General features: G+C 41.5%; 1 protein-coding gene across 1 annotated transcript in view; it reads right to left on the bottom strand.

Annotated features, from left to right (window-relative positions):
• The window catches only part of LOC122793550 (caltractin), a 276,068-nt gene that overhangs the window by 107,477 nt on the left and 149,336 nt on the right, over positions 1-19,255 (bottom strand). The window contains exons 3-4 of the mRNA XM_044061698.1: positions 3,003-3,131; positions 2,775-2,912 (exon numbers count right to left, since the gene is read on the bottom strand). Of these exons, the coding sequence (XP_043917633.1) occupies positions 2,775-2,912; positions 3,003-3,131 (267 nt within the window). The remainder of the gene's footprint in view (positions 1-2,774; positions 2,913-3,002; positions 3,132-19,255) is intronic.

The following is a 19,255-nucleotide window of genomic DNA, read 5'->3' as shown; positions in this document are numbered from 1 at the left end:
GGAGGGTCATCACAAAGAATTGCCTGATGTGATCAAGAATGGCAAAGTCTTCCCAAGAAAGGTTTTACTCTAGAATCAGTCCAGCTTTACAGACATTTTGAAACCAGCTAAGATGGTATAGCAGCCGTTTCCCTTCTAGTGAAAGGTATGAAATTTTATTCCCGTCTTTTCAATGACTTTTAAAGAGACTGAAAGCTGTCAGTCTGTTCTGGACCTTTGACTTCAGCAAGCACTTCCTGCATGTCAAATTCTGAGTGGTCAGTCTCCTGTTGTTGCAGGGCACATGAAATGTGAGAGTAGATGTTGTGTCTTTGATATGCACATGAAGTTCCTTCAAGTTACTCTGGGCGTAAAATACTTTTAGTACAAAGTACAACTTTCTATTCCCTCTTCTGTGCTCAATGTGTTTACCAAGGTGCTAATAGCTGTGGAAAAGGCCTTGGCAGAGAAACGTCTCTAGTTCCAACCAGATAACTGACTTTGTGGTCTTGTCAAGGGACACTTCAGTAGTATCATTAGCAGTCTTTTATTCTGGCACAGCTAGACAATCTGTTCTCGTTTACAAAGGGCACAAAGTCATGTCTTTGGCATTTTGGATGACAAGGTAGCAGTAAATCCAAACTTTGACCTTTCTGCTCTTCTCTGGGCTTAAGGAATTCATTATCTTCTCTGTGTTGTACAGCTGTCTGTGGATGGTAATAGTCAGATATCAGGTAAGGTGGTGACAGCACAAGCACCCTGATGTCTGCCACTATGATTTTACCATCAGGCAGTTCTTGCCCTAGTGGATTCGGGAGTCCTCCCATTATTGGGGATTTAATACAATCAGTCCAGTTGCAAGCAGCAGGATGGTTGGTATGGCAGAAAGGGAAAAGGGATTAAAAAAAAAATTTGATTGCTGTACACTCTCAGTCACGCATCTTCATACAGCCTAAGGACAACATATGCACTTAAATGCAGAAGTATATTACAGTGCAGAGATAAGGTCAGTATATTACAGAATTTCATCGGCTGAACATTCAGCCAGCTGGCTTAACTCTTGTTCTGAAATATCAATGTAACAAGAAAGATCAGAGTTTGGTGAGAAGTGTACACACACACACACACACACACACACACACACACACACACACACACACACACACACACACACACACACACACACACACACACACACACACACACACACACACACTGCACAAGATAAGATGCCTTGAAAGACAGCCTCCCTCAGTCTAGCAGTGCCCATCCATTCTCCTTTGTCCATTTCCAATAATGCAAGGATGCTACAGCATAAACCACCACTGCACAGCTTGATTCTATACATCTGATAGTGTGTCATGGGGCATCTTGCCTAACTTACTCACAGTGACTACTGCAGTATTTCCTCAAATATATTCTTAAGGATTACCAAAGAAGAAACAGATCCTCACCCTTCCCCTTGGACAAGTAAGCCAGGAATAATTCCTAATTTGGTAACTTTTAGGAGACTAAGGCACAGTATCTTAGCCCTGATGATTCATCTCTCCAGATGATGGGGGCAGCAGACAATTTGCTTCGGAAAGCTTCTGCCAGCTTCCAGTTACAATCAGCCTGATTTTTTAAGATTTTCAAGGAATCAGATTCCTGTTATTTTATCTTTGTAGGAATTTCTGTTTAAGGTAATGTCATTAACAGGCCATCTGCAGTTTATACCATCAAATGAGTGACGTGCCAGGTCACCCTAAGATGCAGTATTAAGTACATGTTTCTCATTGGTCTCTGATGAAACTAAAAAATAAATAAATCTGGTAATGACAGGTAATGCACATAATATACCACTGTTACTTACAACCTCTTTAAGCCTCCCTTCTTAGGCCAGTAACAAATCTCCCTTCAGGTTAGTCTATCATGTACAAAAACAGGCAGCGTAGTTCACTGTATCTGGAGGAAGACCAACGTCCTGAATGAGAAAACTCTACTCTTCTCTTCCATAACATTACACAAAACATATCTGAAGGTCTGTCTTCACTAATAAACAAAAGTTTTGTTGCCTAGTCTGATGTCTTCAATTCATTAGGAATACTACCCTGGGTCACACCAATGAAAAGGGCTTTAAGGCCCAAATGGATCCATCCCTACATCATTCCATCACAAAACAAGGCAAATACAATGAAAAGCACATTGTCATATGAAGTACATCAAAAGACAGTTAGGAAAATGCATTATTAAGACTTTATGTCTCTCTTATCTACTGCACTGTAGATCTGCCCCATACCATCTTCACCACAAAATAAATACAGTGAACACAGAGAGTCTAATTATTCTAGCTGTTCAGACTTAATTTCAGCTATACATCTTTGGAAGGACTTAGATCATTGCATGAAAAAAATCTTCAAACATATTTAATTTATTTATTTTTTTGTGGGTATGAAGATGGTGGACTGTGGGACCACTCAACATTACATGTATAACACAACAGCTTAACCTATTAATCTTCTAACCTTGACTACAGTCTGTATTTGTAACTTGCAGCTATCAACTGCCTCTTCCATTCCCCCAGTGCTTCACTGTGCAGTAGGTTATAGTATTTCTAAATAAATCTGGAAAGAAAGAATCCCTTAAATTATTATTGTTGATTGATCACATTCAGCATTGGTTCCTTTCACAATAAACAGTTTTACTCTCGTTTTTCTGCATCATTCAATAATTTTCCTATATATTAGTCTCCTGTATTAAAGTCATAAAATACTTAGCAATTTTAAAAGACAAAAAAGCATACAATTCTGCTTTACCTGCAACTCTTCATCAGTTAGATTTTCCCCTAGTTCTTTTGCAACTCTTTTAAGATTTTTAAATGAAATTTTTCCAGTTCCATCATCGTCAAATAATCTAAAAGCTTTCAAAATTTCTTCTTTGGAGTCTTTTTCACTCTGGTTTAATCAAACACAAAAAATAATAAATAAAAAGTTAAAAGGCCTATTCAGCTGAAAATGCTATTAACCCTACAGGAATAACCTTACCATCTTCTGCGTCATCATAGCTAAAAAGTCATTAAAATCTATTGTGCCCGATCCTTCCTTGTCAGTGTCTGCTATCATTTTCTTTATTTCTTCTTTTTTTGGCTCAAATCCTAAAGCCCGCATAGCAACCTAATATAAACAAAAATTAACATAATTAAAATTGTTTTATACTGTTCATTTTACTATTAAACACGTAAACCTGTCACTTGTATTTATTTAAATTAAGGCATTACTGCATTCTTTTTGTACAACTGTTCAGATCAAGCCTTGTTTCTTAGCAATTTAAAACTCATTAGGCCCTATAAAAATACTACTTAAATACACATACACACACACACACACACACACACACACACACACACACACACACACACACAATTATAACAGATACAACAGCCATTGTTGTATGCATTGCAATTATTTTAAGAGCTTTATTTTTCCCAAGGGCTCCAATGAAAATGAGTTGTACTGTATCAGAATTTCTTGATCAATATAAAACAAATAATTAAACATGATGAAAAAGACTGCAAAGGAATGGCTCCAGTTCAACAAATTTGAATACATTCAACGGAATGTATCCAAAGTATCCAATTTACTTCAGGCTCCAAAAAATACACCAAAAATCTGAAATCCAGTATAACAAAGCTTTAATGGTACACAAGCGCTTTCACAGGTTGCTTCTTCAGGTGTATAACATCAATTAAAAGACACACCTTATATAGCCCTAGAAACAGTCACATGACTCTGGTGCATAACATTTAAAATCATACACACAAATAACATCAAGCAACATCTTAAAAACATTTAAAACTATGTAACGTATTTACACTCAAAATCTTAAAAATGCACATATCATATGTCATCTATTCAAAGGTCTTTTCTTCAACACAGGTCTCACTGGTACAGAATCATTCAGACCATGACCTGAAGTTGAGTCTTACTATCTACTCTGCTTCTTTTTCCTCAGTCCTGGCCTTAATGTTGCCTCCCTTAAGTTCTCTCTAAAACAAGAAATTTAAATGAATGCTGTTCATTTGTGGCTGCTACATGCTTCGCCAATGCATTAAAACTACTCTTCTTCTTTATGTGGTACACATGCTCCCTAATTCTATCTCTAAGGGGGCGATCCATCTTCCCTATATAAAATTTATTGCACATCTGGCACGTAGCTAAATAAACAACATGTGAAGTATCACATCTTGCACGAACTCTCAAAACAAAAATCTCACCAGTGTCAGGGTGTTTAAAATGTGTCTCCTTGGAAATAAAATTACCAAAATGGCATTTTCCACATGGTGTGGCACTCTTTGTCCCTGTATCAAAGTTTGATTTTAATTCTCTATCTATACATAATCTTCTTTTCAAGCACTTTTTATTTTTAAAAGAGAACTGTTGATTCATTCCGACCAGCTCTTTAATTTGACCATCTGTGGTCAATATATTCCAGGGTTTATTAATATCATCAGTGTATATTTTGACATCTCTGGAATAGCTTAAACACATTCATTTCCTAGATGTTCCTTTCTATTTACAGTTTTCTTAGAGAAATATGGTTTGGTCTTAGTTTCTCTTGTTCTCGCAACTTCTTCCATATTTTTCATGACCATTTTCTCTTCATACCCTCTCTCTAATAGTTCTTTCCCTGTCAGTTCTAATTGATTTTCATAGTCATTCTTCTTAATACTCACTCAGTCTTGATGCTCTTAAGAATTGATTTTGAGCTACGTTTCTAAATATAAAGTTAGGGTGCATGCTATGTCTGCTCAGTAACTTATTAGCATGACAAGTTTTCCTATAAATTCTTGTACTAATTTTACCTACACTATCCTTTTCTACATAAACATCTAAAAAACTAATACCCGATTGTGAATAATCCATAGTGAACTTAAGAAAATCTGTAGAATTATTAATAAATTCCAAAAATTCATTCAATTGATGGACAGTCCATCTCCATAAAAGGAAGAGATCATCCACAAATCTCCTATAGAACATAACCATTTCATAATATTTACCTCCTATGATATATGTTCCATTTCCCATTTAACATGACAGCATTAGCATAACTATTGGCACATGGGGTGCCCATTGCAACCCCATTTTTCTGCCAATAGATCTTCTCTCTAAAAACAAAAATATTATTCTCAAGAACAAGTTTTAGTAATCTCTGCATCAGCTCTATTTTTTGACTATTAAACTCATCATTTGTTTATAACAGATGTCTCACATTTCTAATACCAATACCATTTGGTATAACTGTAAATAATGATACAACATCCATCGTCACAAACCAATATTCTTCTGACAAACATCCCTCATTAGTGAAATCAAACAGATCTCTAAGAAAGTGCTCAGTGTCTTTTAAAATATACTTTGATCTATTAATTATTGGTCTCAAATTTATCTCAATAAAAATAGATACTGGCTCCATACACCAGTTCTTCCCAGCCACAATAGGCCTCATGGGTGGTCTGGTAGAATTTTTATGAAGTTTGGGCAAACCCTGTATTTTAGGGATAGTGGGTTCTGAGGTCAAAAAATATCTAATCATGTCATTGTCACAAAGTTCAAGTTCTTCTAAGTATCTAATTTCTTTCTCAACATTCAAAATCATATTTTTACTTTGTGTAGATGTAATCATTTGATAAAATACATTATTATCTAACATTTCAGACATAAGGCTGTCATAATCAAATCTATTCATAATAACCGTTTGCCCTCCCTTTTCTGCTGGTCGAATTACTATAAATTCATTGTTCTCCAAGTCATGCATTGATTTAACTTCTTCTTTGCTTAGATTGTGCCATTTTCTACATTCCCCAACATGTTTTTGCTCATAAAACGTTTTATAAATATCAGAAATGCAAATCTGTTCAAAAGCATTAATTAAGGTGCTTTGTTTCGGTATAAAAAGACTTTGTTTCCTAAGGCTTCTATCACACATACCCTTTCCATCACTAAACATTGATTTTAATGTCAAATTTCGTGTAAACAAAAATAATTTCAGTGATATTCATATCCATTGCTGGTATGAATGACAGTCCTTTTTCTAACGCATTCACTTCAGATTTAGTTACAAATAGGATTCGATAAGTTCAGAACTAATGTCTTACTTGTTGAAAGGCTTTCTTGATTGTAAAAGGGCTCACAGCAGGTCCTTCTTCGAGCTTCCTCTTGTTCCTTACCATACTTCTCCCTCTCTGTTGTCGTCTGGATTGTCCTCTCCCTGCCCTGCTTGACGATCTTTCTCTGACGGGCAGAGGGAAATTCAATCCGAGGGGACCAGTTCCCTTTAAAAAAGAAACTGGATTATCCTTGGAATTAGTAGCAGAATAATCCTTGGAATTAGTAGCAGAAGTTTCAATCGCAGGTTCTGCTTCACAGTGTACTTCAACATTAACTTGAATCGTCTTCTTTTTCACTCCCATGTTGTGTGTCACCACTGGATTCAAAATGCTAGACTTCAACACGTTCAAGTTGTCGTCTGCAGGATGCCCATCACCTTCCAACTGCCCAATCAATACTTCTGTATGGTCCGAGGACCGTGAAGGGGGAATATTTGTATTCAAAATCTGTGCCACAGAATTAGAATTATTAGAAACTGAATGTAATTCGCTTTTATTTATCTCTCGTGGCCAAGTGAAGATATGACCCAAAGAAAAATCTTTGCGGTCTCTGTACAGTTTCTTCAATTTAAATCTGTAACAATTTTCTGGCATACACTGCTAAATTATCAACTGCATCAGTCATTGGTTTCATTAATGTCTAAGTAGCATAGGTTTTACACATATCCATATATTTCTTTTTAATGCTGTCTCGGACTTTTTATCTCTTCTCTTTCCGCTGCCGCAACTAATAACTTTAAATAACCCAAGCTGGTGTTAATATTAAGTTGTTGCCATTTGTTCAACAATATGGAATCACAGTCTATTTGAGCAGGCATTTTGAGCTCTCTGAGACCACGAGGTATTACTTTCTCAGCTAAACATGCTTCCAAATGGAATTTCTCATATTGTACACGTTTTAGCTTGAACAAATCTTTTTCCACTGACAGTAATTCACTTCTCATTGCCAGATAATCAATATTTAAGGATTCCTCTCCTTCAATAACTGTGTTATTACAAAACAAAGTGTTTCACTCACCTTCGATAAAAAACAGTTCCACATTAGTTTCAGTCCATTTAACTTTTGGAACTGGCGCATATTCAAGTTCAATATTCTCCATTCCTGTGGCCATACTCCTAATAATATTGGGTAAATAGCAGAAGAATCCAAAGTAACAAAAACAACCCAATATAAATAAGATACCTTTGCAGAAAAACACAAAGTCCACAAATAATGATGAAAAAGACTGCAAAGGAATGGCTCCAGTTCAACAAATTCAAATACATTCAATGGAATGTATCCAAAGTATCCAATTTACTTCAGGCTCCAAAAAATAAACCAAAAATCTGAAATCCAGTATAACAAAGCTTTAATGGTACACAAGCGCTTTCACAGGTTGCTTCTTAGGTTCATTAGGTTCATACTAGGCTATCTGCCCTGGGGCAATTATAAGCCTAGCCTGATTCTGTATGGCTTACGCCACCCCTTGATTTGAGTATACTGTGCCCTATTTAAGGTTTAGTTTACTGTGCCTCTGTCTAATAGTGACACGGGAGTAATCCCTGGGACAAACCTACGATCCCACATCCACCTATCAAGATTCTTCTTGAAGAGATTCAGTGAGGTGCACTGCCTCACATGAACTGTAATTCTATTCCAGAGCGAAGGGAGCCTCTGGGTTATGAACCTGTCCCTCCAGCAAGTTCTATTTATTTCTGTGCCGAGGTTCAAATCCCTCGAGCGTGTGGCTCTAAGGGATTTAGATTTACTGAGGTGGAGCATGTCCATTAATTCTGGATTTGACATAGCTTTGTATGTCAGGCATAGATCGCCTCGAAGTAGGTGGTATGCAAATGAGTAGAGCTGGAGTTTTTTTAACCGAGCAGCATATGGCATCTGTTTGAGACCCTTGATCCTCTTGGTGAGATACTTTTGGGGTCTTTCTAATTGCTGCAGGTGTCGGGTAAGGTACATCCCAAAAGGGGCATTGTATTCTATGATGGGCCTGATGAGGGATGAATAAAGGGGCACGATTACCTCTCTTGATCTAGATGTGAAACCCTTCGTGATGAGGTGGGCTATGTAGGTCTTTCTAACCACTTTGGCAATGTGGTTTTCAAAGGAGAGATTGCTATCAACTTGGGTCCCCAGGTCCCTAATAACTTTCTCTGTACTTAATGGGTTTCCGCCTATGTGGTAATCTGTGGGCACATTGTTTTTGCCAAAGGGTATGACTATACATTTTTTGGCATTTAGCTTTAAACCATGGCACTGGCACCAGTTATCTGTCTCTGTGAGACCTTTTGAAGGATGTTTGTGTCAGCTGGAGAGTTGATTATGGCGCCCAGTTTGCAGTCGTCTGCGAACTTGGTGAGCCATAGTCCTCCCATGTTTGCCTGTACCTCGGAAAAGTACATACCGAACAAGAGTGGTCCCAGGACAGAACCCTGTGGGACGCCACTTGTGACCGGTTTTGAGTCTGACATGGCTCCAGCAACTCTCACTCTGTGGGTTCTGTCTTTGAGCCAGTTTGCGACCCATCTTGTGACATACGGGTTTATATTTAAGCTGGATAGCTTATCTATGATGCCCGAGTGGGGTATTGTGTCAAATGCCTTTGCAAGGTCCAGATAGGCTGTGTGGACTACCTTTCCTTCATCTATGGCTTTGGTGACTGTTTCGAAGAAGTCAACCAGGTTCAAAAGGCAGGATCTGCCCTTGACAAAGCCGAACTGGGTAGGATCTAGTGTCTGTAGGTCCCCAATGTCTTTGTTTAGGAGCTCCATGATGATCCTCTCCATAGCCTTGCAGACTAAGCTAGTCAGGCTTATGGGGCGATAGTTTCAGGGTCCGTAGAGGCTCCACCTCTGTGGAGTGGGACCACTGTTGCTGTACGCCATTCTGTGGGCACATATCCTGTAGTGAGGCTGAGACTGTATAGCTGTTTTATTTGAGGGATTAGTTCCTCTTGGAGTTCATGTAGGGCGCAACCTGGGACGCCATCTGGTCCCATGGAAGCAGTGTTTTTTGCTTTGGAGAGGGCAGCCTTCACCTGAGCATCAGAGATGTTTGGGAGGCAGCCCTCTGCCAGGACAGATACTTGCTCTTTTGGGGGGGGGGGGGTTGCACTGAACCTGTCTGCCAGGATATTGGCGATGTCTGTGGGTTCAGTGTATTTTTTGTCATTTAGAATGAACTCAGAACAAGTCTGGGAGTTGCATCCCAGGTTTCTAACATAACTGAAAAAAGCCTTATGATTGTCTTATGATTGTCTTTGGTGTCCTGTGCAATTTTTCTCTCGAAGCTGGTCTTGGAGGATTTTATGAGGGATCGTAATTTTTTGCTAGCACTGATCAGAGATGCCTTCCCTATTAGGGATTTTGCTCTATCGTGTAGTAGCTTCCTCCTTCTGTTGTACAGTTATTTATGGCAGGGGTCCACCAGACTGGATGCCTGCCTTTGGATGATTGGGTCTTGGTTTTGTTTGGGATAGCATGATCCATGCATTCCTGGAGATGTCCGTAGAATGTGTTTATATAAGATTCTGCTGTTTGGGCCGTAGTTTCCACTGGCCCTGGGGCCTTGAAGGATTCCACTTCGGTTTTGAGAAGTGAGAAGTTCGCTTTTGAGAAGTTTTTCACTGTGGTTTTCTGGGCTAGGGGTGGGGTCGGGATGTGGACATCCAGTGAAATTAATTTATGGTCTGATCTTACCAATGAGGGATATACTTCTGGTGTGGAGCATAGAGTCCCCATGTTGGTAATGATCAGGTCTAGTATGTTGTCCCCTCTTGTGGGAGTGGGGACTAGTTGTTCCATAGCATTTGAGTTTATAATTTCCAGGAACCTTTGGGCTAAAGTGCTGGGGCTTGAGTAGTGCTCCCAGTCAATGTTTGGGTAGTTGAAGTCGCCCAATATAATGGTGTTCGGAGAGATCTTCATGTTCTCCAATGTTTTCAGGAAAGCCGAGTGGGATTCCTGACTCTGAGAGGGTGGTCTGTAGGATGCTATAAACTGAAAAGCAGTCTTGCCCACTGTTAGTTGCATATGGATGGTCTCCGATACTTCGTGCAATGCCACTAACCTGGAGGTGTGGATATCCTTGATAAATATGGAAACTCCCCCTCCTTTTGTCGTTCGGTCCGGGTTTTGGGGCCGAAAAGCATGATATGAGGTATAGCCTGGTAGTGCTGGGGTGCTCTCTAGAGCCTTGAACCAGGTTTCTGTCACTGCACAGATATCGATGTTCTCCATACTGAGGAGAGCTTGAGTGTGCATCTTGAGGTTAAGACTTCTGGCGTTTAGCAGCATTACCCTTAGTTTCTTGTTCCTTGTGCTGTCTATGGGGGTGGGTTTGACTTTTGAGCCTTGCCTAAAAAAGGCACTATGAGGGTGGCAAGAGCCTTTGCCAATATCCGAAAGCCCAGTGGTGACAGGTGCAAGCTGTCCCTAGCGAAGCAACGTGGCTTGTCGAGCATGTCATCCCAGGCTGACAGACACTGGATCCCCTTTGAATGACATCAAAATTTTAGCCAATTGTTAAAATCGATCATTTTGTCTTTGTACTGTGGCATCATTTTAGGTGAGGGTAAGATGCTGCTCAAGGTCAGGGTCATACCAGCCTGGGCTACATGATCAGAGAGCTCCTCTATGTCTCTTTTCATGTAGTCCAGGGAGGTACGTCTCAGGTCATTCACACCAGCATGTACAATGACTGAGTCATATTTGTATTTGCTTTGGAGTGACCTGAGTGCTTGCATTATGTGGCGGATCCTAGCACCAGATAGGCAGCTCACCGTGACCTTCTCTTTATTCAGTCTGGTGAGCGGGACATCAGTGTGTCTGACAATAGAGTCATCTATTACAAGAGTATCAGGTGTGTTATTCAGCCTTAAGGGCTGTGGCTGCTTGGCACACTGACTTTGTGGGTTATGTGTTGTGCGTGTTTTGTTTTGAGGTAGCGTTTGCTTGGATGTCTGCTTTGGAGGTCTCTGTTGCTTAGGTAGATTTTATTTAGAGCCTCCGAGTATGTTTTTGTGTATTTATGTGTTTGGTTCGCTGATGTGGTGGGACTATGTGATACTGGAATTGTGTTGTGTGAGGTTACCTTCTCCTCCTGACTGGTTACACCAGTTTTGAGATGAGAGAGCTCAGCCTCCAGTTTGGCTAAATAGTTGCATCTCTCACATATATTTGAACCTGTTTGGAGGAGGAGAGGGTTGTCCGTGTACATGAGACAGTTGTAACATTGCCTCAAAATTCCCAGATTCACCAGCTGGACTGGAGAGGAAACCATTGACTGACCTTTGGACATGCTAGAGTAATATAGGGAAACTGAATTTAAGACGGACCAATAGAGGACAGGGTAATCGTAGAGAATATAAGAGTAAGTAGTGCTTATGGTTTAATAGTGCTAACTTGTAGGATTACTTAATTGGACCAGTGAATGGCCTTAGAATGAGAATATGGTGTTTAAATTGAGAGATAGAACAGTTCTAAGGGAAAAAGTGAAGAGCAGACTTTGTGGAGCCAGGAATAGTTTAAACCCAATTAGGCGGCGCTGCCCGCTGTTGCGCTATGCTCAAAAACGCGCAAAGTCGTGCAAAAGAGGGTTTTAAGAGAGGAAGATGAAGGAGTTTTGGAACTGACCCAAAATGGCCAATAAAACTACAGTTTCAAGTCAGTAACCACTCCCACAGGGGCAGGCAGGCTGCTCAATGTTTTTCACTGTCACTGATCAACAGAGAGACTTCCCTTTAGCCCAAGCAAAAAATGGCCTCACAGAAACTTACAAACAGTTCAAGAACAGCAAGCCTGTAACTGAAGTTTTTAAATCTCAAAAAAGTTTTTTTCAGAGATAGCAGAGGTTCACAAGTATCAACAAGTTATAACAGTGCAGTAAATGACCCCACACAAGAGTGCTAGGCCAAAGACAGATAAAATGCAAGTTTTGAGAAAAAAACGATTTTAAAAATAAGTGCAAACAGAAAATTCAGTAAACAGCTGTAGGTTGTGCTCTAAATACAGTTACTAATGCAGAAATCAAGTTTAACAAGCCAGAAAATGCTCAAAATAGGCGGCTATGCAGAAAAACTTAGCAAATAAACAGAGGAAAAATACTTAAAATCTCAAAAGTGACTCCTTTCTTCTCTCAGCGTTTTCTCCTCTTGGTGGGTGCTTCACCAACAGCCAACAAGCCTGAAAAGATGGCTTCAGGTGTATAACATCAATTAAGACACACCTTATATACACTATTACAATAAAATCTTAAAAATGCACAGGACTGAGGAAAAAGAAGCAGAGTGGATAGTAAGACTCAAAGCAACTTCAGGTCATGGTCTGAATGATTCTGTACCAATGAGACCCGTGTTGAAGAAAAGACCTTTGAATAAATGAAGTATGATGTTATGTGCATTTTTAAGATTGAGTGTAAATAAGTTACATAGTTTTAAATGTTTTTAAGATGTTGCTTGATGTTATTTGTGTGCATAATTTAAAATTTGATGCACCAGAGTCATGTGACTGTTTCTAGGGCTATATAAAGTGCGTCTTTTAATTGATGTTATACACCTAAAGAAGCAAACTGTGAAAGCGCTTGTGTACCATTAAAGCTTTGTTATACTGGATTTCAGATTTTTGGTTTATTTTTTGGAGCCTGAAGTAAATTGGATACTTTGGATACATTCCGTTGAATGTATTTGAATTTGTTGAACTGGAGCCATTCCTTTGCAGTCTTTTTCATCATGTATGGACTTTTTGTGCTTTTCTGCAAAGGTATTTTTATTTATATTGGGTTGTTTTTGTTACTTTAAATAATTAAACATATTTTCCTCGCTCTCTCTGTTGGAATCATATCCTATAAATAGCAGTGTGTGGAAATAACGTTAACTCCTCATCAATTGTCTTCTATATTTCTAAGGAAAGCAAGAAAAATTATTTATTCATTTGCATTTGTTGACTGGGAAAGCCCATCTGGGTGAAGTAACCCCTTTCAGTAGGGACCTAGAGAAAAAAAGCTCCACAGAAAGAAATAATATACAAATTATTGCACACATTTTTGCAGTAACAAACATTTAATATGGTAATATTTGAATTAGTAAATACTAAACTAATGAAAAGTTCTACAAAGCACTAAAACTCATAGTAATAGTGTACTAAGTAAATGGAATTCATGCTAGTAGGCCACAGTCATGAAGAAAACTAAAACATTACTTAAGTAATTCCTGCAAAAAGAACAGCTGTGCAAGTTAATTTACTATAACAGTAAATGTTCGACTAGATCATGGTAGCAGTAGTCATAACTATAAGGAATATATCCTGCCAAGAATATTGATGTCTGTCCTGTCTACAAAGCTTCAGTCTCCTTCCTTATACACTGTACATCCACCCTTAGCATAACAATATGTTCTACCACGGTGGTACGGAGATAGCGTTGTCACCTCACCGCACAAGGTTCTCCTGTTCGATTTTCGGCTTGGGAGTGCCTTCTGGTGGAGTCTGCATGTTCTCCCCGCGGTTGGGTAGCGTTTGAAAGACATGCGTGCATAAATGGGCCTGTCTTCGTTGAAGGTTGGGCGTCGAGCTGGCACCTCGGCATTTCGTAAAAATCTACTGCCAATCATTAGCGGACCGGAGTTCCCCTGTGGCGACCCCTTGCCGGGAAAAGCTGAAAGACAAACAAACATGGTATAAGAGGAACATAGGGGTGCACTAAAATTGAAGCCTAAAACCTCTAAATTATTAATGTCAGAAGAGCAAAAGTGAAAACAGGATCTCTCATTCTAGCCAAGGGAAGTACACTTAAAAAAAAGGGGAGGGGGAGGGATACTAGTAATGCAGAACTGACATTTTAACATTTACATTTTGGTAAGCTAACTTGCACAGCTGCACTATATTTAAGCAATAAACGACGACTTGGTGTGGTATATTGAAGATTTATCCACTGTTGGTGTGGTTTAATCACGAGGGCGAAGCCAGAGTGATTAAATAAAGTCAACCATGGGTAAATTTCAATAAAACACAACCACAGAGTTGGCTATTGCTATTATACAATGACATTATTTAAGAAAAAATACTTACATTTCTTAAATAATGTCTTTGTATAACGGCGCATTACTGTTCTTCCGCAGCTGGTGGTACACTGCTGCCTTGTTTTGATGTACTGCGCATGCATATGGGACTTGCGTTCCCACACATACGCAGTACATCAATCGTTTGGAAAAGGAAGCAACGGAGAAAAGAAAGTCGCCGTTTTTGTTTTCTTTTTTTTTTTTTTTTAATTATTAAAAAAAAAAAAAAGACTGGGCTACTTTAGGGGTAGGAGAGAGAGACAGAATGGAGGAAATGCAAAGAAAATCAGGTACGTGTCTTTAGTTTTAAATAACGTACTTGACTTTCTTTGCATTTCCTCCATGCTGCCTCTCGGGTATGTCCGGAGTATAGACTATAGGTTTTTTTTTTTGTTGGAAAAAAAAAGTTTTGGAATATATGAATGGAAAGAAGTCCAGTTGACTAGATCTTTTTCCGTTGGTATATTCTGGGATTTACAATGGGCACACTTTTGGGCTGGCCAATCAGCATGCATGTTTTTGAATACTAATGGCCAGTCATTGTATAATCTTCTTTAAATCACTGTTGCAGTAGCCATAACTATATGGGTTGATTGCCAAAGCTCAGAAAGAATGGAAGGAAAAATACAACTGTGTAAGTAAACTTACCATAATACAAGAAAGAGTGGAATGAAAAAATAAAATTGCATAAGTAAACTTACCATAACAATAGATATTTGAATGATCACTGCTGCAGTAGCCTAACCTGTATGGGTTATATCCTGCACAGGATAAAATAGCCAGCCAGCTTTCAAAGCTTCAGGACATTTTCCATGTGCCCAAACTGTTAGTCAGCTCCAGCTGAGGCGACTAAAGACAGGCTTGGGCGCCAAGCCCTTCAGAGCTTTCATGCCAAGAGCGAGGAAGGCTGAGGCATTAGAGAACATTTCTAGGAACAAAAAAACAAAATGTCCACACCCTTGCATTAAAAACACTCCAAAAACAAGGGAGTGGAAGGAGAGAGTGGCTACTGCAGCTCTGATCTTTCAAACATTTAGAAGTTATGTACTCACCATAACGTTCCATCTGAGTAGGTAGTTCATTTGTCTGCAACCTGTGGGTTACGGATCCGAGCCGGCAACTTGTTTCAAGCTAATGGATCCGAGCTCCTAGCCCCTCCCTTCACCCATAATCCCCTGCTAACCCTCCATGACCTCAGATCGAGTTTGCCTCTCCATATATATCCGACAAAGGATATCTAAAAAAACTAACAGATCCAAAGAAGGTCAGGGGGAAGGAGGGGGGGATGGTTGCAGACAAATGAACTACCTACTCAGATGGAACGTTATGGTGAGTACATAACTTCTAAATCTGAAGTAGGAATGTTCATTTGTCTGCAACCTGTGGGACAGAGTCCCCAGCTACCTGCACCCTGGGTGGACATCATGGAAGGATATTACGAAGCACCGCAGAGCCAAAGGATGCTCTCCCTCTAGAAAGCAGGTCTAGCTTGTAGTGGTTGATAAAGGTATGAGATGAAGCCCAAGTGGCTGCAGAACAAATATCCAAGGGAACTCTAGACTTGAAAGCCGCAGAAGTAGAAATGGAGCGAGTGGAATGAGCACGAACTCCTTCTGGTGCGGGTCTACCCGAGGCTTGATAAGCTAGCAGGATACATTGGGAAATCCAGCGAGATAAAGATACTTTAGAGATAGCTTTCCCCAAATTAAATTTGGCAAAGGAAATGAACAGCTGGTCGGACTGTCTATGGCCAGCCGTCCTATGGGTATAAAAACGAAGCTGCCTATGAACATCCAATGAGTGCAGCTTGTATTCACCCTTATTTTGATATTTAGGGAAGAAAACCGGTAAATTTATGGATTGGTTTATGTTGGTTTCTGATGCTATCTTGGGAAGAAAGGAGGGATTGATCCTCAGGTACACTCTATCAGGGTGAAAGATCAGGTACGGAGGTTTTACAGAAAGAGCCGGAAGTTCCGACACTCTTTTCACAGAAGTAATGGCTACAAGGAATGCTGTTTTCCATGACAAGAATTTGAGGTCCACTGTAGCAGCGGGTTCAAAGAGTGGAGCAGTCAAGGCTTGAAGAACTAAAGTAAGATCCCATGGGGGTACGGCTTCTTTTACAGGAGGTTTAAGTAAAAAGGTACCCTTGAGAAAGGTTTTACACAATTTGGCTGACATCAAGGGTCCTGTATCATGTCCCACATGATAATGAGAAATGGCTGCCAATTGCAGTTTGACAGTTGAACAACTAGCACCTTCTTGAAAGAGTTCAGTTAGGAAATCTAAAATGGATGGGAGAGGAGCCGTAAAGGGATCTAGCTCTCGGCGCTCCGCCCAGATGGAAAAACGTTTCCATTTGCTGTGATATACCTTCCTGGTGGTGGGCTTATGTGCTGCCATGAGGATGGCTTTGACTTGTGAAGAGATACCGGGAGTCCTAACTAGGAGTGGAACTGGAGCAACCAAGCTGTCAGTTTCAGATTGTCCAGGTTTGGAGTTGGCAAGTCCAATGGATGGGAGATGAGATCCGGGATGGGATCTAGAATCCAAGGGTGATTCACAAGGTGAGACCACAGGTAAGGGAACCAAATTTGTCGAGGCCAGAATGGGGCAATGAGAATCATTTTGCTCCCCAACCCATGAGGCTTTCTGTAACAGTTGTAACATCATTGGAAGAGGAGGATAGGCATAGAGTAGACCGGGTGGCCAAGCATGCACCAGAGCGTCTCTTGGAGATTCCCTGGTGGGGGGATTAGAGTGAAGAAATTGTCTCATTTGGCGTTTGATGCAGTTGCAAAAAGATCCTAGCAGGGTTGCGCCCATGTTGCGAATATCTGCTTCGCTACTAGAGGATTGAGAGACCACTCGTAGGGGGTAAGAAGGGTGCGGCTGAGCTTGTCCGCTAGGATGTTGGTCCTCCCTGGAATGTGCGTTGCAATCAGAAAGCGGTTGGTGGAGATCGCCCATTCCCACACTCTCATGGCTTCGCGGCAAAGAGGATAAGATCTGGTTCCCCCCTGTTTGTTGATATACCAGACCACTGACATGTTGTCTGAGTGAATTGCAATCGTTCCTGTGGGGAAGGAAGCTCTGAAGTGCTTGCAACGCTAACAGCACCGCTCTCATCTCCAGAACGTTGATATGCAGGGAGGTCTCTGTATCGTTCCACGTGCCTTGGACTGTCCTGCCTGAGTAATGCCCCCCCCCCCACCCGAGGCGGGAAGTGTCCGTGGACACCGTGGCGATGGGGGGAGAGGTGCAGAAGGGTCGACCCGTATGGAAGTTTGATGCTTGGAGCCACCATAGTAATGCCCTTCTGCAAGCCTTGCTGATAGCAATGGGATGGTGGAGAGGGAGGGATAGGAAGGACCATTGCACTAACAGAGTCCATTGCAGGACTTGCATGTTCAAATGGGCGCATGGAAGGAGTGTAATCGCTGCCGTCATGGACCCTAGTGCCCTCAGGATCAATTCTGCTGGTGAAGCCTCTGAAAGAAGGATAGCCCGCACATGGAGTTGAAGATTTCTGATTCTCTCCGCAGTTAGGAAGGCTCGCAAATCTCTGGTGTTTATTCTGGCACCTATAAATTCTATGATCTGTGTTGGAGCCAGTAGGGATTTGCCGACATTGATAGTAATGCCTAGTTCTGGGGCTAGATGGAGAAAGAAGTCTCTGGCTGTGCAAAGTAGATGCCTTGTTGGTGCGGTCAGGAGCCAGTCGTCCAGGTACGGGAAGACCTGAATTCCCTGGAGTCTCAGGTGGGCCGCAATCACTGCTAACACTTTGGTGAACACCCGGGGGGCTGTGGTGAGGCCAAAGAGAAGGACCCTGAACTGGTAGTGACTGGCTCCCAGCCGGAAGCGAAGGAACCTCCTGGATCATTTGTCCATTAAGACGTGGTAATACGCATCCTTGAGGTCTATAGAGCACATCCAATCGTTCTCCCTCAGAAGGGGGAGGATAGATTGAAGAGTGACCATTCGGAATTTTTCCTTGGTTACTGACAGGTTCAAGCGGGAAAGGTCTAGGATGGGTCTCGGATCCCCTGTCTTTTTTGGCACCAAAAAGAACCTGGAGTAGAACCCTAATCCGAGCTGGTCTTGGGGGACGGGCTGGATGGCTCTTTTTCTTAGCAGCTGCTGTATTTCTGCGGCTGCGGCCTCCCTGTGATCGGGTGGTACATCGGGGAGGTTCTTGGATTGGGGGACATGGAGAATTGGTATCTTGTACCCTCTGGATATGATGCGAAGCACCCAGCGGTCTGTTGTGATGGACTCCCATGCTGCTAGATGCTTCGAAAAATGCCCCCCGACTGCCTCCAGAGTGGAGCAGCTGGGCAACCCCTCAGGATTGCTGCGCGGGCCGTTCAGAGAAAGGTTCTCTGGACCCGAAATTTCTCGGAACCCCTCTGCCCCTAGGGCGACGTCCTCCCTGTCCACATCTGCCACGGTAGGACTGGTTGTCCAGAGCTGGTTGGGAATGTTGTGATTTTCGGAACCACATCTTCTTCTGACCCTTTTGGTTCCTTGAAAAGGACCGCTGGGGAGCAGAGAAGCGGACTCCGATGGCAGACAACGTCTTCCCATCCTTCTCGCTCTGGACAAGCGTCTCGCAAACTGTTTTGCCAAAAAGGGCAGAACCATCAAAGGGGGCGTTCGCGAAGGACGCTTTAAAGGGCTCCGTAAAGTCGCAATGACGGAGCCAGGCCTGACGTCTCATGACTAGGCCTGCTCCGCTGGCCCTAGCGGCTCCCTCTGTGGCGTGGGACAATAGCCGCATAGAGGTGTTAGAAATAGATCTCAGAGTGGCCATTCGGGTGGAGTACAATTGTTTATCCTCCTCCGACATGGACTCAGGGGGGGGATGCAGCTTATTCTTTGATAAGATCCCGCTGCATCCTGATGACATGTGCCATATAGTTCAGAGACCTTACAGAGAAGGTCGCTGAACTAAAGACTCGCTTCCCTAAGCGATCCATCAAACGGGACACTTTGCTCGGTGGATGGACTGAGGGACTCTCCTGAGCTAATTCCCTCTTTGTGGCTGCCGCCGTCAACATGGCATCTACAGGGGGGC

This window comes from Protopterus annectens, chromosome 2.part0, assembly GCF_019279795.1.
Source record: "Protopterus annectens isolate FY-2018-M chromosome 2.part0, PAN1.0, whole genome shotgun sequence".
Taxonomy (NCBI): Eukaryota; Metazoa; Chordata; order Ceratodontiformes; family Protopteridae; genus Protopterus; species Protopterus annectens.
Note: the sequence above shows the minus strand (reverse complement) of the source record. Positions and strands in the feature narration are given on the sequence as shown.